The sequence below is a fragment of the Ambystoma mexicanum genome, chromosome 11 (assembly GCF_040938575.1).
Source record: "Ambystoma mexicanum isolate Mex_15411 chromosome 11, UKY_AmexF1_1, whole genome shotgun sequence".
Classification (NCBI taxonomy): Eukaryota; Metazoa; Chordata; class Amphibia; order Caudata; family Ambystomatidae; genus Ambystoma; species Ambystoma mexicanum.
The window spans coordinates 931,098,175-931,119,237 of record NC_090934.1 but is presented as its reverse complement, the minus strand read 5'-3'; the positions used below and the strand labels follow the sequence as shown (position 1 = coordinate 931,119,237).

The 21,063-nt window shown below is 41.4% G+C and overlaps 1 protein-coding gene across 2 annotated transcripts in view; it reads right to left on the bottom strand.

The window, feature by feature from the left end:
* Positions 1-21,063, bottom strand: part of DEAF1 (DEAF1 transcription factor) — a 364,344-nt gene that overhangs the window by 262,514 nt on the left and 80,767 nt on the right. For both annotated transcript variants that reach the window (XM_069624041.1, XM_069624040.1), the window contains exons 5-7: positions 19,182-19,321; positions 17,031-17,096; positions 5,895-6,021 (exon numbers count right to left, since the gene is read on the bottom strand). In XM_069624041.1, the coding sequence (XP_069480142.1) occupies positions 5,895-6,021; positions 17,031-17,096; positions 19,182-19,321 (333 nt within the window). The remainder of the gene's footprint in view (positions 1-5,894; positions 6,022-17,030; positions 17,097-19,181; positions 19,322-21,063) is intronic.

The following is a 21,063-nucleotide window of genomic DNA, read 5'->3' as shown; positions in this document are numbered from 1 at the left end:
CTAATAGCTGGTTTGGACTTACATTAAGGGTGTCCTCGTTCACCACATATACTACGGATACTCACGGTCAATCACAGAACCTAATGTGTAAAACTTAAGGCATGGTGACTAGGTAGATCTACATAACACAATTTAGTCTGTAAACCTTATGGCATGTTGATCAGGTTTTTTTGCACTATATTATATATCCTGTATATAAGGGAAATATTGTATCTGAGAAATTCGGCCATGTGTTTTTTTTTTAAATATATTTATTATTTCATCAACATACATATCCATCACACAGGTTTCAGTAGAATAAACCAACTATGAATAATTGCAAACAACAATATCCTATGTTATCACAACTATAATACCATTTATCCAAGTCCATAATCAAATTAGACCCTACAATTTAAAATAACACATTACAAATTCTATGTGAAAAATAGAAGAGACAAAATACAATACTTCATACATAAACATACAATATAGGGGTGTCACGGTATTAGTTTTATGACGGTACAATAACCTTCTTGCCAAATGACGGTATATCATGGTTATCGCGGTATAGCAGGTGGAGTTAACTAATCTTAACAAATATTTTCTAAAAGGTCAAATTGTCAGATTTATCATCACAAACAAAACCATGCACCCAGGGCCAGAATTGGGCTTTTCAACATACTTTCCACTGAAATGCCACCCCTTGCTTGCACCAAACACAAACGCACGTGTGGAGAGGAGGGGGATGTGGGGCCCTGCTGCGACTGGCAAAGCAAACTGAATAGCTTTTCTTAAGTGGTCATTTAGGCTTTTAGCTCCCCCACTGGCTACTGGTGAAGATGAACATGTTGCCATATTGATAATCTGCATGCCACAGATCAATGGAGTCTGATGGTAGTATACGCTTGTGCGCATACACACACACACACACGCACACGCACACGCACTCTCTCTTTACGTTACAGCCTTTAGTTTACTTCTGGGCCAAAAGGTGTTCAGTAATCACGGACATGTTACCCTTTGGTATGGCAGCAGGGAATACCCACAGAGATGATTCAATTTTGCAGTGTGACTTATTATATGTAAATTCAATGATAGAACCAGGGAAATCCGCCATTGTCATATGTTTAGAAAACATTATCCATTATAAATATATAAACCCCAAAGCCGCCAACCCAAAGTCCTGGGAGGATAGCTCAGCGGCAACATTCGTGCCTTGGAAGCAAGACGACACAAAGCAACACAGGTTCGATCCCTGGGTCCGCGCTTAGAAACCTCTGGGTGTTTAAGCACGTTATAAATACGCAACTAAGGCAAAAACAATTACGCAACAAAATAAACAAAACCAATTTATTTAACAGCGCCTCGATGCCCTGGGGCTGTGTGAGCGCTTTAAAAAAAAATGTAAATAAAAAAAAGTAAACCCCTTTCCTTCTTGGCACTGTATTTATTCTTCCTATTGCTAACATGTTGATTTTGTGTCAGGCACGTGTGGTTTATGGAATGTCATTAAAAACTGCTCAAACTGAAACTACTTGGCAGACGGCACATCCAACAGTGCAAGACCAAGACTGCGCAGAACTTGCTTACTGCAGCCTTTCCAAATCAGATTGAAAAGCACACTTAACGGTATGAACGGTATACCGGTATAAACAATGTGACGGTTATTATTGTTCAATTAAGTGGTTCACGGTATCTTTAACGGTATACCGTAATACCGTTACAACCCTAATACAATACATCACATGAAACAATAAGCGAAAAAGAAAATGAGAGAAAAAAAAAGATACAAAAAAGAGAATCCTCCTCTCTTCCCCACTTCTTTATCAATCATATAAGGTATTAAATGAGCCCCATAGCGAAAGATAATCATCTTCTCTACCTTTGTCTTGCAAAGAGATTCTTTCATATTTAGAAAATATCTGTAGTTCCACCAGCCAATCTTCCACATTAGGTTTCTTCCTAGTCTTCCCGGCTCTAAGAATCAGCTTAATCTCTATCACCATAGCTTTATCAATCCAGGTATTATGCTTTCTAGTAGTTGTACATCTCCCTTTATGCATAAGCAAAACAACATTAGCAGCCAACCTCTTAATGGTTATACTAAATATCATATCAATTCTATCTATAATTTCCTTCCAAAAGTCTTATAATCTTGGGCAATTCCAAAGCAGATGTAATAGGGTACCTCTACCACTACCAAAGCTCCAGCATCCCTCATCTAACCTTAGTTTCAACTTAAACATCTTTACTGGTGTCCAATAAGTCCTACCAACAACCTTCTGCCTAATTAGACATAGACTCATATCCATACCCGCATTCGTGTCACTCTAAGAAGATCCCTCCATTCCTCCTCCGTAATGACCATGTTAATGTAACTTGACCAAGTATCCTATAGCTTAGTCCATGCTTCCAGATAGTCTATCTCCACAGGCATGAAAACATATAAATACGTACATTATATTCTTGCCCAACCAACAACTTACAAATCACCGGTCTTCCTCCCAGTGTATTATTAGTCATAATCACCCTTTGATTGATTAATGATTCATTAAATCAATTCCATATATCGACTCAGCTCCCTCCCCCACAAACTAAACTTATCTTGCAATTGCTCAAAACTCAGTAGCTTAGCTCCATCATTATGCCAAATGGATGCAGCACAACTAAAACCAAAACATTGACCATTCTCTCTGAACCAAGACATTAAAGCCTGCCTATACGTTACTATCGACTGCAATTTTAACCTTTTCTTCAACAGTTTTCCCATATAAAGATTATCCAAGTGATAAGGGTCACAGATCTCTCGCTCTATTTGTAACCAAATTGGACCTTTAACATCCTCTTTACCGAAATAATGTGAACTTTTCTTAAGTAAACAAGCCTTATAATATTTCATCAAATCTGGGTAACCAAATCCTCCCTCCTTAACATCTTGCAGAAAGATATCTTTTGGGATACATGGTCTCTTACCTATTCCCCACAAAAAAGATTGAAACACTATCAATCTTCTGTAATAGTTTCTTTGAAACCAGTAGAGGTATTGATTGTATAATGTACAGTACCTTAGGTAACAGAACCATTTTAATCATGTTAATTTTTGGCCACAGATTCAAATGTAACCTTTCCCATTTTTTTAATAGCCATCACAATTTTGGCTATCGTTTTATCAATGTTATATTGAACAATTTTGTTAAGATCACTGATTATATGTATACCAAGATACTTGACTCCCTCTGGGGACCATTTACAGTTCCAGGACTTTAAAACATTTCTATCACATGTCTTGTTTAGAGGAAAAATGTCAGTTTTGTCCCAATTTACTTTATGTCCCGACAATTTCCCAACCTCTTCAAACATTTGTTTCAATAGTGATCCACATACCACAGGATTTCAAAGAAGGATCAACATATCACCTGCATAAGATAAAATCTCAACCTCCTTATTTCCAACACAAAGTACCTTAATTTCCCTGCACTGCCTAATATATGCAGCTAATAGTTTCAAAGCCAAATTAAACAAAAACGGCGACAGTGGGCATCCTTGTCTGGTACTTTTAGACAATGGAAAAGATTTGGAAATGAACCCATTAACAAGCACTTTTGCAGTAATATCATTATGAATACAATCAATCCTTTGCATAAATATTGGACCAAACCCCATTTTCATCAGCATATATTCCAATTAACTCTATTGAAGGCCTTTGCAGCATCAAAAAACCTGTGACCTCATCTGTTCCCCTACCATTGTGCGCACCCACAACATCCAAGACTGTCCTAATATTATCGTATCCAAATCTACCTGGAGTAAAGCCTGCCTGTGATTCATCAATTAAGCCTCCTATACAATCCATCAACCAATTTCACCATATTTTAGTAAAGATTTTCAGATCCACATTTAACAAAGCTATCAGTCTATAGTTTCCACATTTATTATGGTCCTTGTCTGGTTTAGGTATCACAATAATCAAAGCATCTTTCATTGATTCACACATTGTCCCTGTCAACAGAAAATCATTAAACACCTTGCATAAAATTGGTGATAACTGAGTCACAAACATTTTATAAAATTCCGAAACCAAACCATCTGGCCCCATCATTCAGCTGTAGTATTGCATTATGTATTTCAATAAAATCAATCTTCAATTCCAATTTAATTTTCCCTTCTGTTGTCAACTCTGAGACATTAATCTTATTAAAGAAGCTGTTCTGATCCTCATCACTAGGAGAAAGTTCCTCTCTGTATAATCGTGAGTAAAAATCACGAAATACTCACAAATTTCTACACTCTTAAACAAGTTATCTCCTTCATCAGTTTGTATAGAAGTAATACATGTTTCAGGCATTATACCCTTAAGTCTATTGACCAACATTTTACCATTCTTATCACCATATTCCCAGAATTTTTACTTGGGTATAAAACATTCCCTTTTCTGCCATTTTATGTACATGGCTTTTCATCTCTCCCTCCGACTTGCTCCAACTTCCTCAATGTCATCTTATTTGACTCTGTTTCAACAATTGCACAGGTCCTCTATAATTTCATAACCTCCTCCTCCATCTTTTTAATAATCTCAACATTTTTCCCCTTAACATGTGCTGACCTACTTATCAGTTCTCCTCTTAACACCACTTTAAAGCAATCGCAAACAATTGTAATATCCACTTAGCCTTAATTTTCCTCAAAATAATTATTAACAACGATCTCTAGTCATGTAATTACTGATGAGTCCTTGGGTACACCCGCCTGTAACCTCCATCTTTTCAATTTCTCCCTCATACCTCTCATATTAAGTTGCTTATCAAGGAATGCATGATCTGAAATTCCTCTCTCCTTAATATCTGAGCTTAGTGTCTGGCTAACCACTCTACTACTAATAAGGCAATAGTCAATCCTTCAATGTGAATTGTGTTTTTCTGTCTGCAGAATTTTTCTCCTGAAGAAGGTGAATATATCTCTGAAACGCATAGAGTATTACTGGCTGGGATTTGAATACGTAAAAGACTGAATAAAGAAAATTGGAAGACTTCAATGGAATTTGAACTATGAGATATTGTCTCAAATTTATTTTTTGAATTGGTCAAAGTAAAAATTAACTGTTTGGCTGACTCTTCAGCATTAAGGTGTGCAGGGGACGGGAGTGTCCATAGATTGGACACTTTTTGTTTCAGATTTTGTTCCGGCTTCATGTCAGGACTGGTAATCCTCCCCTGCACCCATATATTTATTGAGTTTTTGACTTGTAGTTAAGATTTGTGAAGGTTTATCCGGTGTGCACTGATTTATGTAAATGTGTTGTTTGTAAGAGCCTGAGCATGGATTAAGATCTGTGTGAGTTGATCGCAAACAAATATTTGACCATTTAAAATAGCTAGCAACTATGGTGGGTTACAGCTTAGTGACAGGCATCCCCCACCAACATTAACAAGGAGACAAAAAGGAAGAGGAGAATGGAATTACAGGACTTATTAGTAAAAGAATGGGTGTAATATATCTATCATATATATATATTTGAAATGTTGCGTGTGTGTATGTCTATTTGAAATGTTCAGCATACTTCCCAACATGCTACAAACCTGAAATTTGGCATGTAGGTAGGTTCCATGATGCAATGTAAAAAGCATGAAATATAAATATACCTTTGTCTAATCTTTTTTTGTAGGAATTACTGTGTGAAGCACGGGTACAACTGCTAGTATAAGATATAGCAAAGAAATTGATTATTTCACCCTGACATGGCACCAGGGCAATGCAAAGTGATTTGAAAAGCTTGAGGGCAATGTCAATCATAGTACTGTGGAAGCACTGTTCGAAAATGCAGTAAATGTCTTTCAGTAATGTTAAAATGCTCATAAAACGAAATATAAAAACAGGAATCAACAGCCAAACCATCTGATAACTGTAAAACTTACATGTGTTTGCAGCCGTAGCAGGAAGTAAGGTGATGCTCTTGGGGGAATCCTTTTTTGCTGGAGTTGTTGGACAATCATTTTCCTTCTTCCGCCTCTTGTAAGGGACAAAGAGTCGTACTGGTCCACTCTAGGAGGAATGGATGTCAACAGGATAGGGTTACTGTAAGAAGACGTTACTATGAGATTTCCATTATCATATACAAATGAATTGCAGTAGCATCTCTCGATGGTGTTAGGGCCAGATAATATAGTTGCACAATGAATTGAACACAACCAAAATCAGCCATGGAAAATGTTTGAAATACCAGCTCAAGAATGATCTAGGCATGTAAGTAGTGTAAAAGCCTGATTGTGTCAATAGTTTGACGGTGTTCTCACTTAAAACCATATTTCGGCAATACTCTTTTTCTGCGTCAGTGGCAAGCCATGATAATGGTATGGTCGCCGACCCTCATCACACTGCTTTTATGAGTTATGGGCAGCGGGATATGTGTATTGTCTTTTCTATTTCAGCTGCACAATCACAGATCTCCAGCAGCAGATGTAAGTGTAATGGGACTGTGCAAAATGGCAATGTACTTGAATTAGGCAAATTGGGAGTACACTTCAATCATTTTCATTATTATTATTATTTTTAATATTATGGCATTTATTGAGAGCAGACCTAGCCTCGGGAAGCAATGTAGTGATTAACTATCAGATCGAGGAACACAGTGAGGGAAGGACAGAAAGAAAAAGAGTGTGGGGAGCGAACAACAGGGCAGGGTGGGCAATGGGTAGCAAGGGATCTACAGGCAACTAGGGGAGGAAACCGTGAGGAGCAGATCACTGAGCCTAAGGTAGGGCGTGGAGTGGAGGATTTGTGGTTGTAGGGGTTAGGGAGGAGCTATTCCATGAGAAGGAAGGGCTTGAGCTTTTTCCTGAACTGTAGAAGCGATGAGGCGATTCTGATCTTTATGGGGAGAAGGTTCCAGATTCTCGGGGCAAAGAAGGCAAAGAAGACAAAGAAGGCCTCTCTACTGATTCTTTCCTTTCTGCACCGGTGGAGTTCAAGTCTACACACGTCCTTACTTCTGGTGGATCACAGGCCTCTAGAGATGCTGAGCTTCAAAGTGAGGTAACAGGATTTGAAGATGACATGTGGCTTGCAGCAAGAGCCAGTGCAATTTGATAAGGGTCGGGTGATGTGGTTCCATTTGTGGAGTCCTTTGATGAGTCATGCTGCTGCATGCAAGACACATCTCAGGGGTTCCAGGGTAGTCGCCGGAAGGCCTTCCAAAATGGCATTACCACCATCCAGGTGGGAGGGGACCCAGGCTTGGACAGTGGATCTGAAGTTGTATTCTGGGATGAAGAGCTTGATTTTTGGCAGGAGAGACAGTTGGTACCAAGCTGGGTGCGTCTTCCTTGCTATGTGCTATGAAATAGAATGGCATCTTACACACTGGGACTACACTGGGCTGTGAAACAGTGATATAGAAGTATAGTGAAACTCTGCAATGGTTAATGGAGAGAATACTGGCATTGTGTAATTTTAAACAGGTGGTGTACTAGAATTGTGTACACTGTGATACTGTGCGAGTTGACAGTTCAGTGTGATTTGTGATGTCATGGCATAGCTCAAACTGGGAATGTGCTGGGGCTTTTAAATCGACAGTATATTGGTATTTTAGAAAGCGGGCATAAGTTCTACTGTCAAACTAGCTGTATATTAGGATTGCCCGAACTGGATATTATGTAGAGTCAGGAACGAAACTCTGACACAAGTTAGCCATGTTTTTGGTTAAAGACTTTTATTGAAAACAAACGAGTTGGGAAAAGGCCTCTCTGACCCTCCCTAAAATCAAAAACTAAGCATCTGTCTGTGTCAGGATGTGAAAATCAAAACTGTCCTTGTGTCAAAAGGAATTCGGACCCTCGCACTATATACTAAACTGTAAGGTGAAGAGGGCAATGTCTTTCAACTTTAGGTGATTGCAAAAAGAGTTTGGAAAGGAAAATGAGCAGCTCCAAGACAAACGTTCTCCAAGGTAAAATAGCCCTGGTTCCAGATGGCAGCTTCCTTCGCAGGGGTTCTTCTTCAATACAAATGATTCTCCAACACAAAAGTTCTGTAAGCTCAAAAAGCCTTGGTTGCAGAGGGTCATTTCCTTCCCCTGGATTATTCCTCAATACAAATGATTCTTAGTTTAACAGTTCTTTGTGTCTTTCTTGGCCCACAACAATACTGTTATTTACAAAGCTACTTAGCCTTGTAGTTTCCGCTTCTTTCAAAAGTTCCTTTGTGTTCGGCAAATACAGTTCTATATCTGTTCTTATTACTTCCTGTAGATTTGCAACTACCTGGTATACTCTTCTGCCAGGGCTTTTGGTATCCACACACACTTGTAAATGCTTGACTCGCCTACCAGGACTTCTTATTGTCACACGTGATTCCTCTATTGCTTGCACAGTTGTGTATACACTTTTGGTATATTACATCTCCTTGATACATCATTCGATTTGGGTTCCCCCCTATTTGCATTCCATACATTCATATATGGCTGGGGTCCTTCTTTGCAATATGCCTTCTTGGTTTTCAAACGGTCTCTTTATCGTGTCTGTAGCTTTAATTGTTATAGTTTGTACTTGGCACGGTCGCCTAAACACCCGGGGGTCCCCAATATGCCTGGGCTGACTCACCCGCTTTGCTTGCCATTCTCGGTCCCCTGGGTGCAAAGATTTGCCACCTGCTTTCCACTCTGGATTGCTCTCGCGTCGTTCCGGTTTCTCTCGGCTTTGCCTCCACACGCCTGCCTCGATCCAGGTCCCGGTAGGTGAAACAATGCTTTTTTCGGTTGCTGAACACCCAGGAGTTTTCCGCTAGCTCCTGGTGGCTTTTCGAAGCGTCCTGTCCTTGCGTTTCTCTACTTCCTTTCTGCGAGCCACTCGGCTCTGCCAAACTGGTTCATGTTTCCAAGCTCCACAAGCCTCGCAGAGAGGTACAACACCTTCTTCCAAACAGCAGCAACCTCTAAGATTTTGCTTTCGATCTTTAAATGTCCCATGCACGGGTGCAATCCTGATAAAACAACTAGAACGCTCACTGAGCTTGAGGGTCCCTCTGCTCTGCATTGTTCTTTCCTTCTTCCACGTCCCAGTGTTTGGGTGATTGTGGGAAAAGGAGTCAATTGATGTTAATTGATACAGATTACTTGGAAATCACTTTCAACAGTTTTGAATGATGAGCCAGTTCTATACAGTAGATCATTAGAACTGCAAAAGGTAGTTTTGGAGCTTTTACATTTTAGACCAGGGATGGGAGTTTGGCATATATACTTTTGGGAAAAGGTTTCTCTGTTTTCCCTTAAGGGTGGTGTAGATGTATGGCAAAATGCCATTATGGTATTGGGTATCAAGGGGTCTTCTTCATTGGAAAATGGGGGATACCAGGTCTCATCCAATGAAGCCATGACATCTCCCCGGAGGCTGTCTCCTCCCATGTGATCCTCCCTCATATAGCCACCCCAGGGTCAGGATAAGGTAGCAGCTGCCATCCCCTGGCCACATGCGAGGAGGTTACCGCCAGGAGATCAGTGATGACGCTATTGGATTCAACACAATATTTACTGGGATTTATTGGCTGCATGGCTGGCAGTGTGTACAATTACAATTAAATGCTTCCCGACATGCGTTTAATTGCGAGTGTGGATGCTGCTTACTACAGGAGCATAATAAGCCGTGTTCACAAGTAAAATGACATGCTATCCGACATGCAAGCATGTCGGTCAGCAGTTAATTGTAATTGTACATGTACCTGCCATGCGCACAGTTACTCACTTTGCACGGCGGAGTGCAAAAGTGCAGGGCAAAAGGTGGCGCACATGCGTGTATCCTGCCTTTTGCCCTGAAAATGTGCACTCCGCCGTGCAAATGATGAAAATGTGGCTGCGCGTACCTGGCTATGCCCGAGTGCAAACATACGAGGCCCCTGCCATCAAAATACATTTCAGACCAACATGAGCTCCACTGTGATGGTGCAAACTGACATATCCTGGGATTTTACTAACTGGAATAGATGAGGAATGCCAAACTGGGGGTATTGTGGCGATTCACAGGATCTCGTCAAGTCTTACAAGGGGAGAGCCCTTCGGTATGAGGGTAGGGAGGTGAGGTTGCTACCCAAAACTCCCCCTATGGGTGGTCAAAAGCGGGAGGACCTCATAGGGAGAGACTCCCCTCATGGGGATAAGGACTCTCGCCGTCCTGTAAAAGACCTCCCCAAACTCTTGTGCCCAGAGAACAAAAAGTAAAGCATTCATTGGGAGTGATCTCCCTCATCATAGTAGTTATACCCAGAGAACTAAGAGTCAAGTATTCCTCAGGAGGGATCTCCCTCATCCCATTGGTGATATCCAAAGAAACAAGAGTCAAGAAAGTCACGGGAATAGACTCCCTGAATATAGTATTAACCTGCAAAATAAAGAGAGGATCAGGGGTGAAGTTCCTCATCACAGTGGTGACAATAAAAGTTATAAAACGCAAGAGTACCTCGGGAGTGAACTGCCTCGTCACAGTGGTGAACTAAATGGTTTTATGTGAAAAAGGTATTTTTCTATTGTGCGAATAGAAAAAAGACAGATATAAAAAGACCACTCTGAGACCGCACAGAGCGGTCTTTCTAAATTGAGGTGGCATGCCCCTGCCTCACACAAGTGCGCACAGGGGCTGACAGGCAGGAAGAGCAGCTGCGGGAGACCGAGGTGAGTGATAATGTAAGGTGAAATATGTTGAATATTGCGGGCCGCACTAAATCGGCCAAATAAAATCAGTCTTTTTGGTGCGCGGGCTACAACATTTGATACCAACTAAATACATAAGAACAATACCACCAAGGTCAAGAACTGTCTGGAAGCAGTATCCCCACTAGTCAATATACAAGAAGCCCTGAGAAGGTGCCAACAATAAGAAGAAGAGTTGATAAATCCTTAACTCTGTTGTTCACAAATCCTTGGAAGGAAGTACAAAAATAACCTTTTAAAGACTTGTGCAAAGGACTGGCCTGGATTATTCCTCCATACAGACAGGAGAAAGGAGTCAATCTCCTGGTCTTTGTGTATTTGGTCAATCAGCCGCTGTTGCAGGAGACTGCTGTTAAATCTGCTTAAGTATGGATTATTTTTCCAAGGAGAAGGGAGTCATTCTCCTAGTATTCGTGTCAAGAAACCGACAAGATCCTCTTTTTGTTCACTTCTTAGCGGTAGCGATGGAGTAGTTGGTTTGGACAGAGGACGGTATTTTTTTGGTTTTGACTACCATCCTCACGAGCACCCGATTTGTTATTTGTTGAGGCATGGAGCACCCCTCTAGAAATAGGGAGAGGGAGGTTTATTATTTCAATTTGTTAAGAAAATTCTATAGCCAAAATGAGAACTCCTTGTCAGACTGCTTACTGCATCTTGCCACAGTATCCAGTGATATTATCAGTAGAGTGCAAGAAATATTGTTTTTTAAAAGGTTTGTTTAAAAAAAAATCATAATGCAGTGATTGGCAACGATTATATGACTGGATACCATTCTAAAATAAAGGTATTGTGCGTCATGCTTGGGGGAAGGGAATGTGCAGTAATGGGGGCTCAGGGATGTGTTAAGGTGTAGGGTGGACGAGGGAATGGGCATTAAAGGGGGAAGTCAGGGGTGCCCCCCATAAATAAAAAAATATGTTATATATTAGACACATTTGATAATGTGTGGGAAATTAGATTCTACACATTGTTTACCTGTCTTGTTATGCCACAGATGGCAAAACATGACAGAGAAACAATATGTGATGACATTATTTATGATGAAAAAGCCTAAACGTTATTTAAGCAATAGGCCCCGAGCAGAGGAGGGGTTGGGTGGGGGGGAGGGGTTCATTACCACTTCAGGTAATGCCCCGGGGCCCATAGTTAACGAAGGCCTCGGGGCATTCCCTGAAGTGGTAATGCCCCCCTATGAGGGGCCTATTGCTATTAGTACCCCGGCCCATAAGACCGGGGTACTAAAAGTATTTATTTTCTGTTCCGAAACGCTCAGGTGTTTCGGAACAGAAAATAAAATTTACAAAAATGGCCGCCGGGGAAGGGAAAACCAAGTCCGTTTTCCTCTTCCATGGCAGCCATTGAAAAAAATAGAAAAAAGTAAACAAGAAAAGTGGGCGCCATGGAAACAGGAGAAGGGACTACGTGTAATCCCTTCTTCCTTTCCATGGGGCCCATTAAAAAAGTAAACAAGAAAAATGGCTGCCATGGAAAGGAGAGAAGGGACTACGAGTAGTCCCTTCTTCTTTTCCATGACGGCCTGTCGCAGATCGGGAGCGGTCGCACTGGGGACAGAATTGTTCCCAGCGCGTCCGCTGCCGAAATGGACTTCTACGAAGGTAAATGGGGAGGGAATTCTGTGGATGGGGAGGAGGAAGGGGAGAGGGGAAGTGGGACACCACTTACCTCATTCCCGGGGAAGATGGCGGCCTCCAGCCGTGAGGCTGCTCAGAGAGGTGGGATTAATGCTGGTAATGCCCCCTTTCTGAGCCTCCTCATTGGCTGAGAGGCTGCCACTCCGCCTCCACCGGGTACTCATTATCTTAACGTAATTGAAGTTCTGTTACTTATTTAAAAAGCTGTTTTTCCAACAATTTAATGACCTATAACCAAACTGGGAATACACTGAGATGGACAACATGAAATTACGCAGGTATTGTGTAAACTGGAAATCCATTGAGATTGTGTAACTGTAAGTGGGTTTGGATGCGCAAATTAGGAATGTCAAATTAGGACCATACTGAGATTTAAAAAAAACTGCCAATACACTGGGGATGTGCTACAAAATCACATTAATCAGCCCTTCTCTAGGGCTCATTTGGGCTCTGGAACCTGCGATGCCCTCCCGCTACGTGAAGAGCAACCTGCGAGCGGTGTATATGGAATTACTCAGGCCCCCCTCCTTCACTCCAAGTCCATCTTGTGTAATGTTAAAAAAGATAATTCACATCCCTCAGGGTTAGGAAGTCTACTTTGCCTGTACATAAACTGGGGGTACACCTTACATACACTAATCGGCCTGCTTGAGCGCTACGGCTGCCAACAGAGACTTCACTTCCCCGCTCTGAGAGCGAAACTGGTTTCTACCTGCCAGCTTGTGTTTTGTTGGCAGATCTGCTTACTCTACTCCCATATCCCTGACACGCAGAGAAGCCAGTCTGGCGGCGCAGTACTGTACTGCACTGTCTGTGTTGGAAGTTCCACCTGACTCCCATGCCCTCGGCCTCATAACGCCTAATCAATAGCAATTACCAACACAGGCTCAATAATATGATGCAGCCAACCAATATTAGTAGCAAAGGAAAGTAAAACATGCAGATAATTGGAATTACCAATAACTTTCTCAAATCATTGAGAAATTTGGGAATAACCAATACGAGCTGAGATTTAATTGAATACTCAAGGGCATATATAAAAGAACTCATTGTAGTATCACAGACCCAGGCACAGGCCAGGTTTGTGTCTCAAAACGTAAAGAGTAGATACTGGAGAGCAGAAGCACAGAAAAGAGAACACTGGCAAAGAGAGCTAATCTGTGCATGCCTTCCTGATGCCAGGGTCGGTTGCTATGGGAGGGTCTGATCAAAACCTAGAGACCCACCATGAAGGCTATATGGAAAAAAGACTTGAAGGCTATATCTCAGGCACTGAGAGAAACAAGACTACCGGGTGATGTAAAAAAACGTATTAAGAACTACAACCACTCAGCCTATTTCCAGCCTACTTGGAAACCTCACCACAGATCAAACATGCACTTCCAGAGATTCCATAAGACTATATCAAAACCACTCACAGGGATCAGCCTATTTGCCCGATGGTGGAGAAGTAAGTTTGGCACTCATTTTGGGCCTCATCCACATACCATTCCTTCCTCCATCAACTGAAACTCTCCTTCAATTTCACTGGTCCATTTCAAAGCATGTGATCCAGTGAATTGTGACGGTATCCAAAAGTACTCGTGTAGCCCTACTGTCACCTGTTAACCTAACTAGGGAACAGATGCTCAGGGAAGTGGCTGGAAAGGGCTGTTCTATTTGTGCAGATTACTTCCACAGGAGCTCAGCGTTTGCCTCAGAGGGGCCCAGACCACACAACATCCCAGGACTCCCCAACAATTTGCTGTCAGGGCCCAACGACTGCTCAGGCAGCAGCCTAAAGGCTGTATTCTCAGCAGGTAACCTAAATACCGAAGGCTGTCCTTACATTGAAGTGTCTTTAGGGTCACCACCTACGCTGTTATAAAATTGGCCAATGGGTTTTTTTTGGGGCCGAGGTGCCCTGCAGTGCATACCTTTTGGGTGCACTGGTGATTAAAATGTTTTCACATTGATGGCGCGCTCCTTCAAAGACTCCCTCCCCGCTTCGCAACCTTTGTTCTGTGAGGTGTACTTACTGTGACACAAAGCACTACACAAGCAACAAGGGTCGCGTAACTTTACATGCTGTCAATCATGTAGCACATGTCACCTGCTGTACAGAAATCCAGAGCTGCACAGCTACTGCACTCTGACAATATATTACATTATATTATCAGAAGATTACAGTATTCCATCCCACTGTTGCTACCACTCAATGTATAGCAAAGCAAGCACGGCACTCTGAGGGACAGCACGTTTTAACAATTTTGGCTTTGTTTATTCAAATATTCAGTGAATTTGTTTCATGTGTCAATCCGTTACAGTATCCACAATGTCCAATCATATGCATAACATGTGAAGTTACACCATTTCTGAAGTTGCTTGTGGTGAACCAGAAGGAGGACTCGGACGAGGTGAGGACATTTTAAAGGGTTTTTATTAAAAAGAAAATAAATGTCTAACTAGCCCTATCACTATGAAGGAAGTTCCCTACCTGGCAAAACAAAAAATAAGGGTGTGCTAAAAGGTCCAAACATTCTTGGTCCGAATCCTATCCAACTAACTGGCCCTACCACTTTAGAAAAAACATCTACTAAAAAGGGGAAAGGGAAGGCTTTGTATCATAGCCTAAGCAGGGCATCTGCCTGGCCCACTTTGCACTGGATTTGTTCTTGGGTTTCAAAGTTCCTTTTATGAAAGCAAATTGTTTCTTCTTGAATTGAACATTTCCATTCCTCCAAGATTTCTTGTCAAACAAACAAAACACTTCCTCTTTCAAAGCGTTGGGTTTCCCCCAAAGCCCTGTGATTATCCTACAGGTTCTTTTCTTTCACCAGATTGTTTCACCTAGGGCGGGTGTCCACCCTGTAGGGCTCATATATCTTTTTCAAATCCCCTTTCATGGGGTATGTGCACACTTGGTTTTCTCAGGCTCCCGTAACCTTGACAGCTTACCCAGCCGTTATATACAATATTTGTATTTTTTTCAATCACCCTTTCATATATAGCTTTCTCAGCTGTTAGTCACAATGTGAGTATCTTTATCACTTACCCTTTCAAAGGGTATTTGCACACTCAGGTTTGTCAGGCTCCTGAAACCTTGATAGCCTTCACACACAGCCGTTATTCACAGCGTGCGTACCTTGTAATGGCATATTCTCCCTTGGGTTACTCAGATTCCCTTACCCTCATCGGCTCTCCCTGCGGCTACTGATCATGGCAGCGACAGTCCGACATGTGCAGAGCTTTGGGACTCAGGCTCCTCATATGGTCTGGTCTTAAGTGTCCTTTACCGGCCTTCTGGTCCACCACTACTCGTTTGTTGTCACGCCACCAGGGGCATTCCAGTTTCTGCTCCCTCTCCGACCTCCGACCTCGGCTCCTAAACCAACTCTGGCGTTCTGTTTACCACTTGCTCGCCCTCCTTGGTGACATAGGCTCTGCTGCGCTGTGTGGCTCGCCCCTCCACAACGTCAATGATGCAGAGACTCACCTCTGAGGAGCGGTTCTCCCAGCTCCGTAGGATCTTCCTCTCTTATATATGTCACAGGAATCAACAGAACAATGTCCTTCTTTGCCGACCATGGTGTTCAGACTGTGTTCCGCATTGCCTCTAGCCAATACATACAAAGAAGGAGCTTTGTGGAATATAATCGTTGCAGGAGGTATTAAAGTCTGATCCACATCCATATATGCAGACAAGGTGGTTTGGACTGGGAGTTCCGCTCTAGAATGGGAGTCCTTGTCCCTAAGATGGTAGTCACTCCCAGTGAGGTCCGACTTGCCGAGACCCCTAGGGAGGGTGTTGCGTAGTAGGCTTAGCTCCATAGCCTCAAAGGGGATGGCTCCCCTTTGGGGAGAAGGGACGAATTGTCCAGATTCGTTACATGATGAAAATAAAAATAGTGCCTATTTAGAATAGGTTTGCTATTTATCAATTGCTAAAGCTGAAACATTCAATTGCGAGTCATATAACGGCCTGATTTGAAGAAATGAAAACAATCTAGTCCTTCCTAAGAGAGATTTTACAAACTGGGACAATAGACGTGTGTCAAACTGAGAATACACAAAGGATGCAAAAACTGGGATTGTGCAAAAGGGTGGTGAAATAGGACTGTCAGACTGGGACTATCCTAGAATTGGCAACCTGGCAGTATGTTAGGATAGTGCACACTCCGAATATACGGAGGCCAAACACATAGACAAGCAGCATACCTGTCACATTTAATCATTAAAAACAAATACTCCTCTTAAAAAATAAGAAGCAAGTTGCCTGCTGCTTCCAACCACACAGGGCTGTGGATATGTAAGTATCAGTGGTAAAATAAAAGCAGGAAGGAACTCTTCTATCATTACTGCCTTGTCTCAAGAGGCACATTAAAGTAAATTGCATCTTTTTATTTGTATAAATTAATAAGAACTAAGTATGGATTACAAAAAGATAATTGTTTGAGTTTTGCCTACAAAATGCCCAAGCTGTGAATCACTTTTTTATTCCCTAAAAACATAATTGTATTCCCAATGTAAAACACTGAAAGGAAAATATTCCAATTCAAAATCTTATTTGCACCCCTGCACTTAACCAGTTTTCAGACCCAACTGCAAATGAAAGAAGGTCAAAGTTACTTCAGGAAAATCGTAGGGTTCAAGTGTAATATAAATGCTGCACAAAGCCACATAGGACTGGTGCTCCATACACAGCGAGAAAGGCAACTCACCAAGGTCATGTCGTCGCAGCATGCAGCGCATGTGCATGAGGCTGCATGGGGATTCAAAATCTCATCCTGTAACCACAAAGAAGACAATCTTTTCATTCACTGCTACAGAACTTGTCTATGGAAAGATTCCCCATGCTATTTCATTTACATTTTAAAATATACAGTAAATGGACAGGAGCTTACAATATATAGGGTATCTTAGAAATCATAAACATTTACCAAACAAAAAACCTACCACACAATATATAATGTGTTAGAGTACTCTTTTAAATATAATTTTTAAACAAGAAGCAAAAAGGGGCAAGAAGAGGAACGGAAACACAATCCTAAAATATCAAACAATTCCAGGGCCTAGTCAGAAAAGGAAATGGTAACTCACACCCACTTTTGTGGTGTAACTTACACATTAGCATAATACATGTGATTCATAAAAGTACAAAGCAGCCCAAATTACCCAAATTTCCCTGAATCGTTTGCGAATCCGTCCCATTTGCGGTGCTACTTGCATGATTCACAATATTTGCAATCCCAACCTCAATTTCCAAATCTTGTCTGTATTGAAACTTGAGTAGTCAATCCCTTGCAGCACATAGGTCCATTTACGTTCAGTTGTACATGCACTGTGCATTCTATGGATTTCTAATGGTAGATTTGACTATGGTCCTTTTAAAGTAAGAATTGTGGCAGGTTGGAGGAACTGGAACTATTGGCACCATCTTGGTTAGGGAAGCTATATCTCAGTTGTAGTGGGTTGACAACCATCTTGGTATGTGATCTGCTGCATCCCAGACGGTCAGAGAGCCGCTGATAGCCGCTAGAGGAGTCCCAAAACCCAGCAGGAGAGCAGCCTCATGGTCACCATTCTTATGCCAATATGGGCACCAAAGAAACCACGTATCAGGGCATCATGAAAGCAAAAGTCATATTGGCAAGTGAAGCACAGATGTCGTGATATATTGTGTGTGTGTGTGGGGGGGGGGAGTATACACACACACTCTATTGCAGTAGCAAAACATTATAGTAAGGTCTAAATTATATTTTCGATACGAAAAAGAGCAAACATTGTCATCAATCACTTTCACCCTCATCCAGGAGAGTGTACAAATTGTGGTAAACCACCGATATGCCAAAGTAAAATTGCCTTGTCCAATTATGAACATTATTACAAGGTGGCGGCAAAGGGCTGCAAGGCTAGCAGCAAATGTCTTCTATGTGCAGAGCAACTGCCTCTCACGTCCAAGTCTGTGCCCCCAATAGGAAAGGGAGCATGTATGATCTGCGGAAAGACCACCAGTGGGGTGCAAAATGAACAGGTGTCTGCACAATCCAAATGTGATCCTTGTGAAAGTCAAAATGGTGGCTTTAGACATTGCTTGGCTAAAACTTGGGCATCTTCAGCTACATGAGGTTGTTTAAAATGTTGGGATTCAAAATAATCTCTGTGTGAATATGACTACTCTTTGTTCTTAGCAGATTTAGTGGAAGGGGTGTTAATTGAGTTATTTAATAGAAATGTAAGCTTTTTTGTGCTCCTCACTTCGAAGTAAACCAGATCATGCTTCATTAACAAGATGACAAGCTGATAAAAAAGCATCATGGCTGAAGCAATATCAGTAAGGGCTCCCACCCCCGATACTCAAGCTAACCTCTATTTATAAAGCTACTGCTTAGATGACGAGTCCTGGAGATTCACAACCAATTTAGACGGCTGTCAAATTGACAAAGACATTGTTCAACATTCCTTATGCACACCACAGGGGTTCTAGCACCACACACTTAGCTTGCTGGTCTGTTTCCTAACTGTGCCTTGATGCAGCTGCAGCAGAATATAGGCAATTAAGGTGTCCGGTCATTTGGTCGACTGCAAACTGGTCGACTGCAATTTGGTCGACACCATTTGGTCGAAAACCAAATGGTCGAAAACATTTTTTTTTATTTATATATGTGTTTTGTGGGTTTTCGTGTGGGAAAAAAAGGAGAAAAAGAAAAAAAGGGGGCTGGGGGTGTACCCCCCCAAAAGAAACCAAAAAAGGGGTAAAAATAAAAAATAAAAAATTCGACCATTTGGTTTTCGACCAAATGGTGTCGACCAGTTGTCCAGTTGACCAAATGTTTTCGACCAAATGACTGGCAACCGGCAATTAAGCCTACCTGAATAAGACACTGCAACGGCCTCCCTGCATAGCGAATACTTCTTTTCCAGTCTTTGCTGCTGGCTCTTCCAGCCATGGATTCAAACTCTGACGGGGTGTACCATGTTTCTGCATGTTTCACGCAACGGCCACGGCCTCCTGAAGGATAAAAGCACCAGACCACCATTTCATTTTCACACTATGAAAGTAGTTTCCTAAAACACATCCAACATTTCCTAAATGGATCAACGCAAGGGACACAATATATAGCTGGAAATTGTAAAAGAAGAGATGATGCACATCAACAAATTCTGATGCAAGTACCTCCTATATCAGCACAAGAAACAAAAAAACAAATGATGTTTCAAGTTTGGAAGTTTTACCGTGACAAAAATATACTTGTTGATCTTATTTTGTAATTGCGCTACATAAACACAAACTTGAATTTTCAGTTTCTAGTTCCATATTTGTAACATTTATTTGCAGATGCGAAGAGTGTTACTTACAGATGGGGAAAGGTGCTATGCATATTCAAGAATTCACAAATACAAATCGTACAGAAATGTCTTCACAATTAGCAAAGGAATCATAAGATCTGGTGGAAGCCTTGAAAAGGGTGACATTTCAGAAATAGCAACTCAACCTAACAAGGACCCGATATGGAAATTTACAAGAACCAAGATCCTCATATAAATTAACTTGCCCGAACATGTGTGACAATAGGGCAAACTCAGCAGATGCAAAAGGCAAATTTCACTTCACACAATTTAATTGACCCATACAAGCGGGCAAGAATTGCTAAGAAGTGTATAATAGACTTGAAACATAAAATACTGCCACGTTTCTGATTAACACAATTATTTATTCAAAATGGTTATGAATATAAACGAGACAAGAATATTCCATTCAAAAGAACATACAAATTAAAGCAGATTTTTTATATTTCGTGCTGTAGAAATCCAGGAGCCTCTTTGGCTGTAATTAGAACCAGGAGGGCACACCAAGGAAAAAGGTACGCAGAGGCAATGGTTCTTGAAAGGAATATATGAGAAGGGCAGTCGGAGGTAAGAAAAACCTGTCAACATGGGGTAAGGGGTCAGAGGGCTGTATGGGCAGTGGCAGAATATTTTAAACATTTCAGTAAAACATAGACATTCCTAAGAGACAAAATGTACAAGAGACAACAACAGGGGAAGCAATTGTTTGATTGTTGGATTCATGAGTGACATATCTACACATCGCTGCCTTTGCACTGTTAAGATTTACATCAGTGCATTAACATTAAAATGCACTGATGCAAATGCATAATGATGCAAAAGCAACAATGTTAAGACATGAAAAACAGTAATTTATTATGAAACAACAAATGCGTTTAATTCTCAAGATAAACATAAAGACTAGGTGCACCGTGAACATAGGTCACCAGCAGTTTTTTGTAAATCATGCTTCCACTCAAAGGCTGGTTGTCCAAACCCTCTCATTTTTTCCAACAATGGGACATCCACATTGGGTAAAATGGCTGCATAAAAAATGCTGATGTTTTTATGTTGAAAACAGTAAATGTAAGAACCATTCCAAAGACTTAATGATTTTTTAAAATTATTATTTATTTGCATTTATAAAGCGCACAGCGGCCCTGGGGCATTGTGGCGCTGTTAAAGGATACTTGCTTAGGTGTACAACAGTTTACATAGTGCGCTACAGAGGTGTGGCACTCATACAATGGTGAGTTACATAGGTCTTGGCATTATACCGTGGTCAGGTACCAGAGTCATGGCATAGAGCATCACAATAACATGGTTGCAGGAGCATATAGGCTGTGTGTGTTCTGGGATAAGGGGTCATGCAGTTACAGGTGGAGCATACTGAGGAGGTCGGTGGGTTAACGGAAAAGTTGTGTT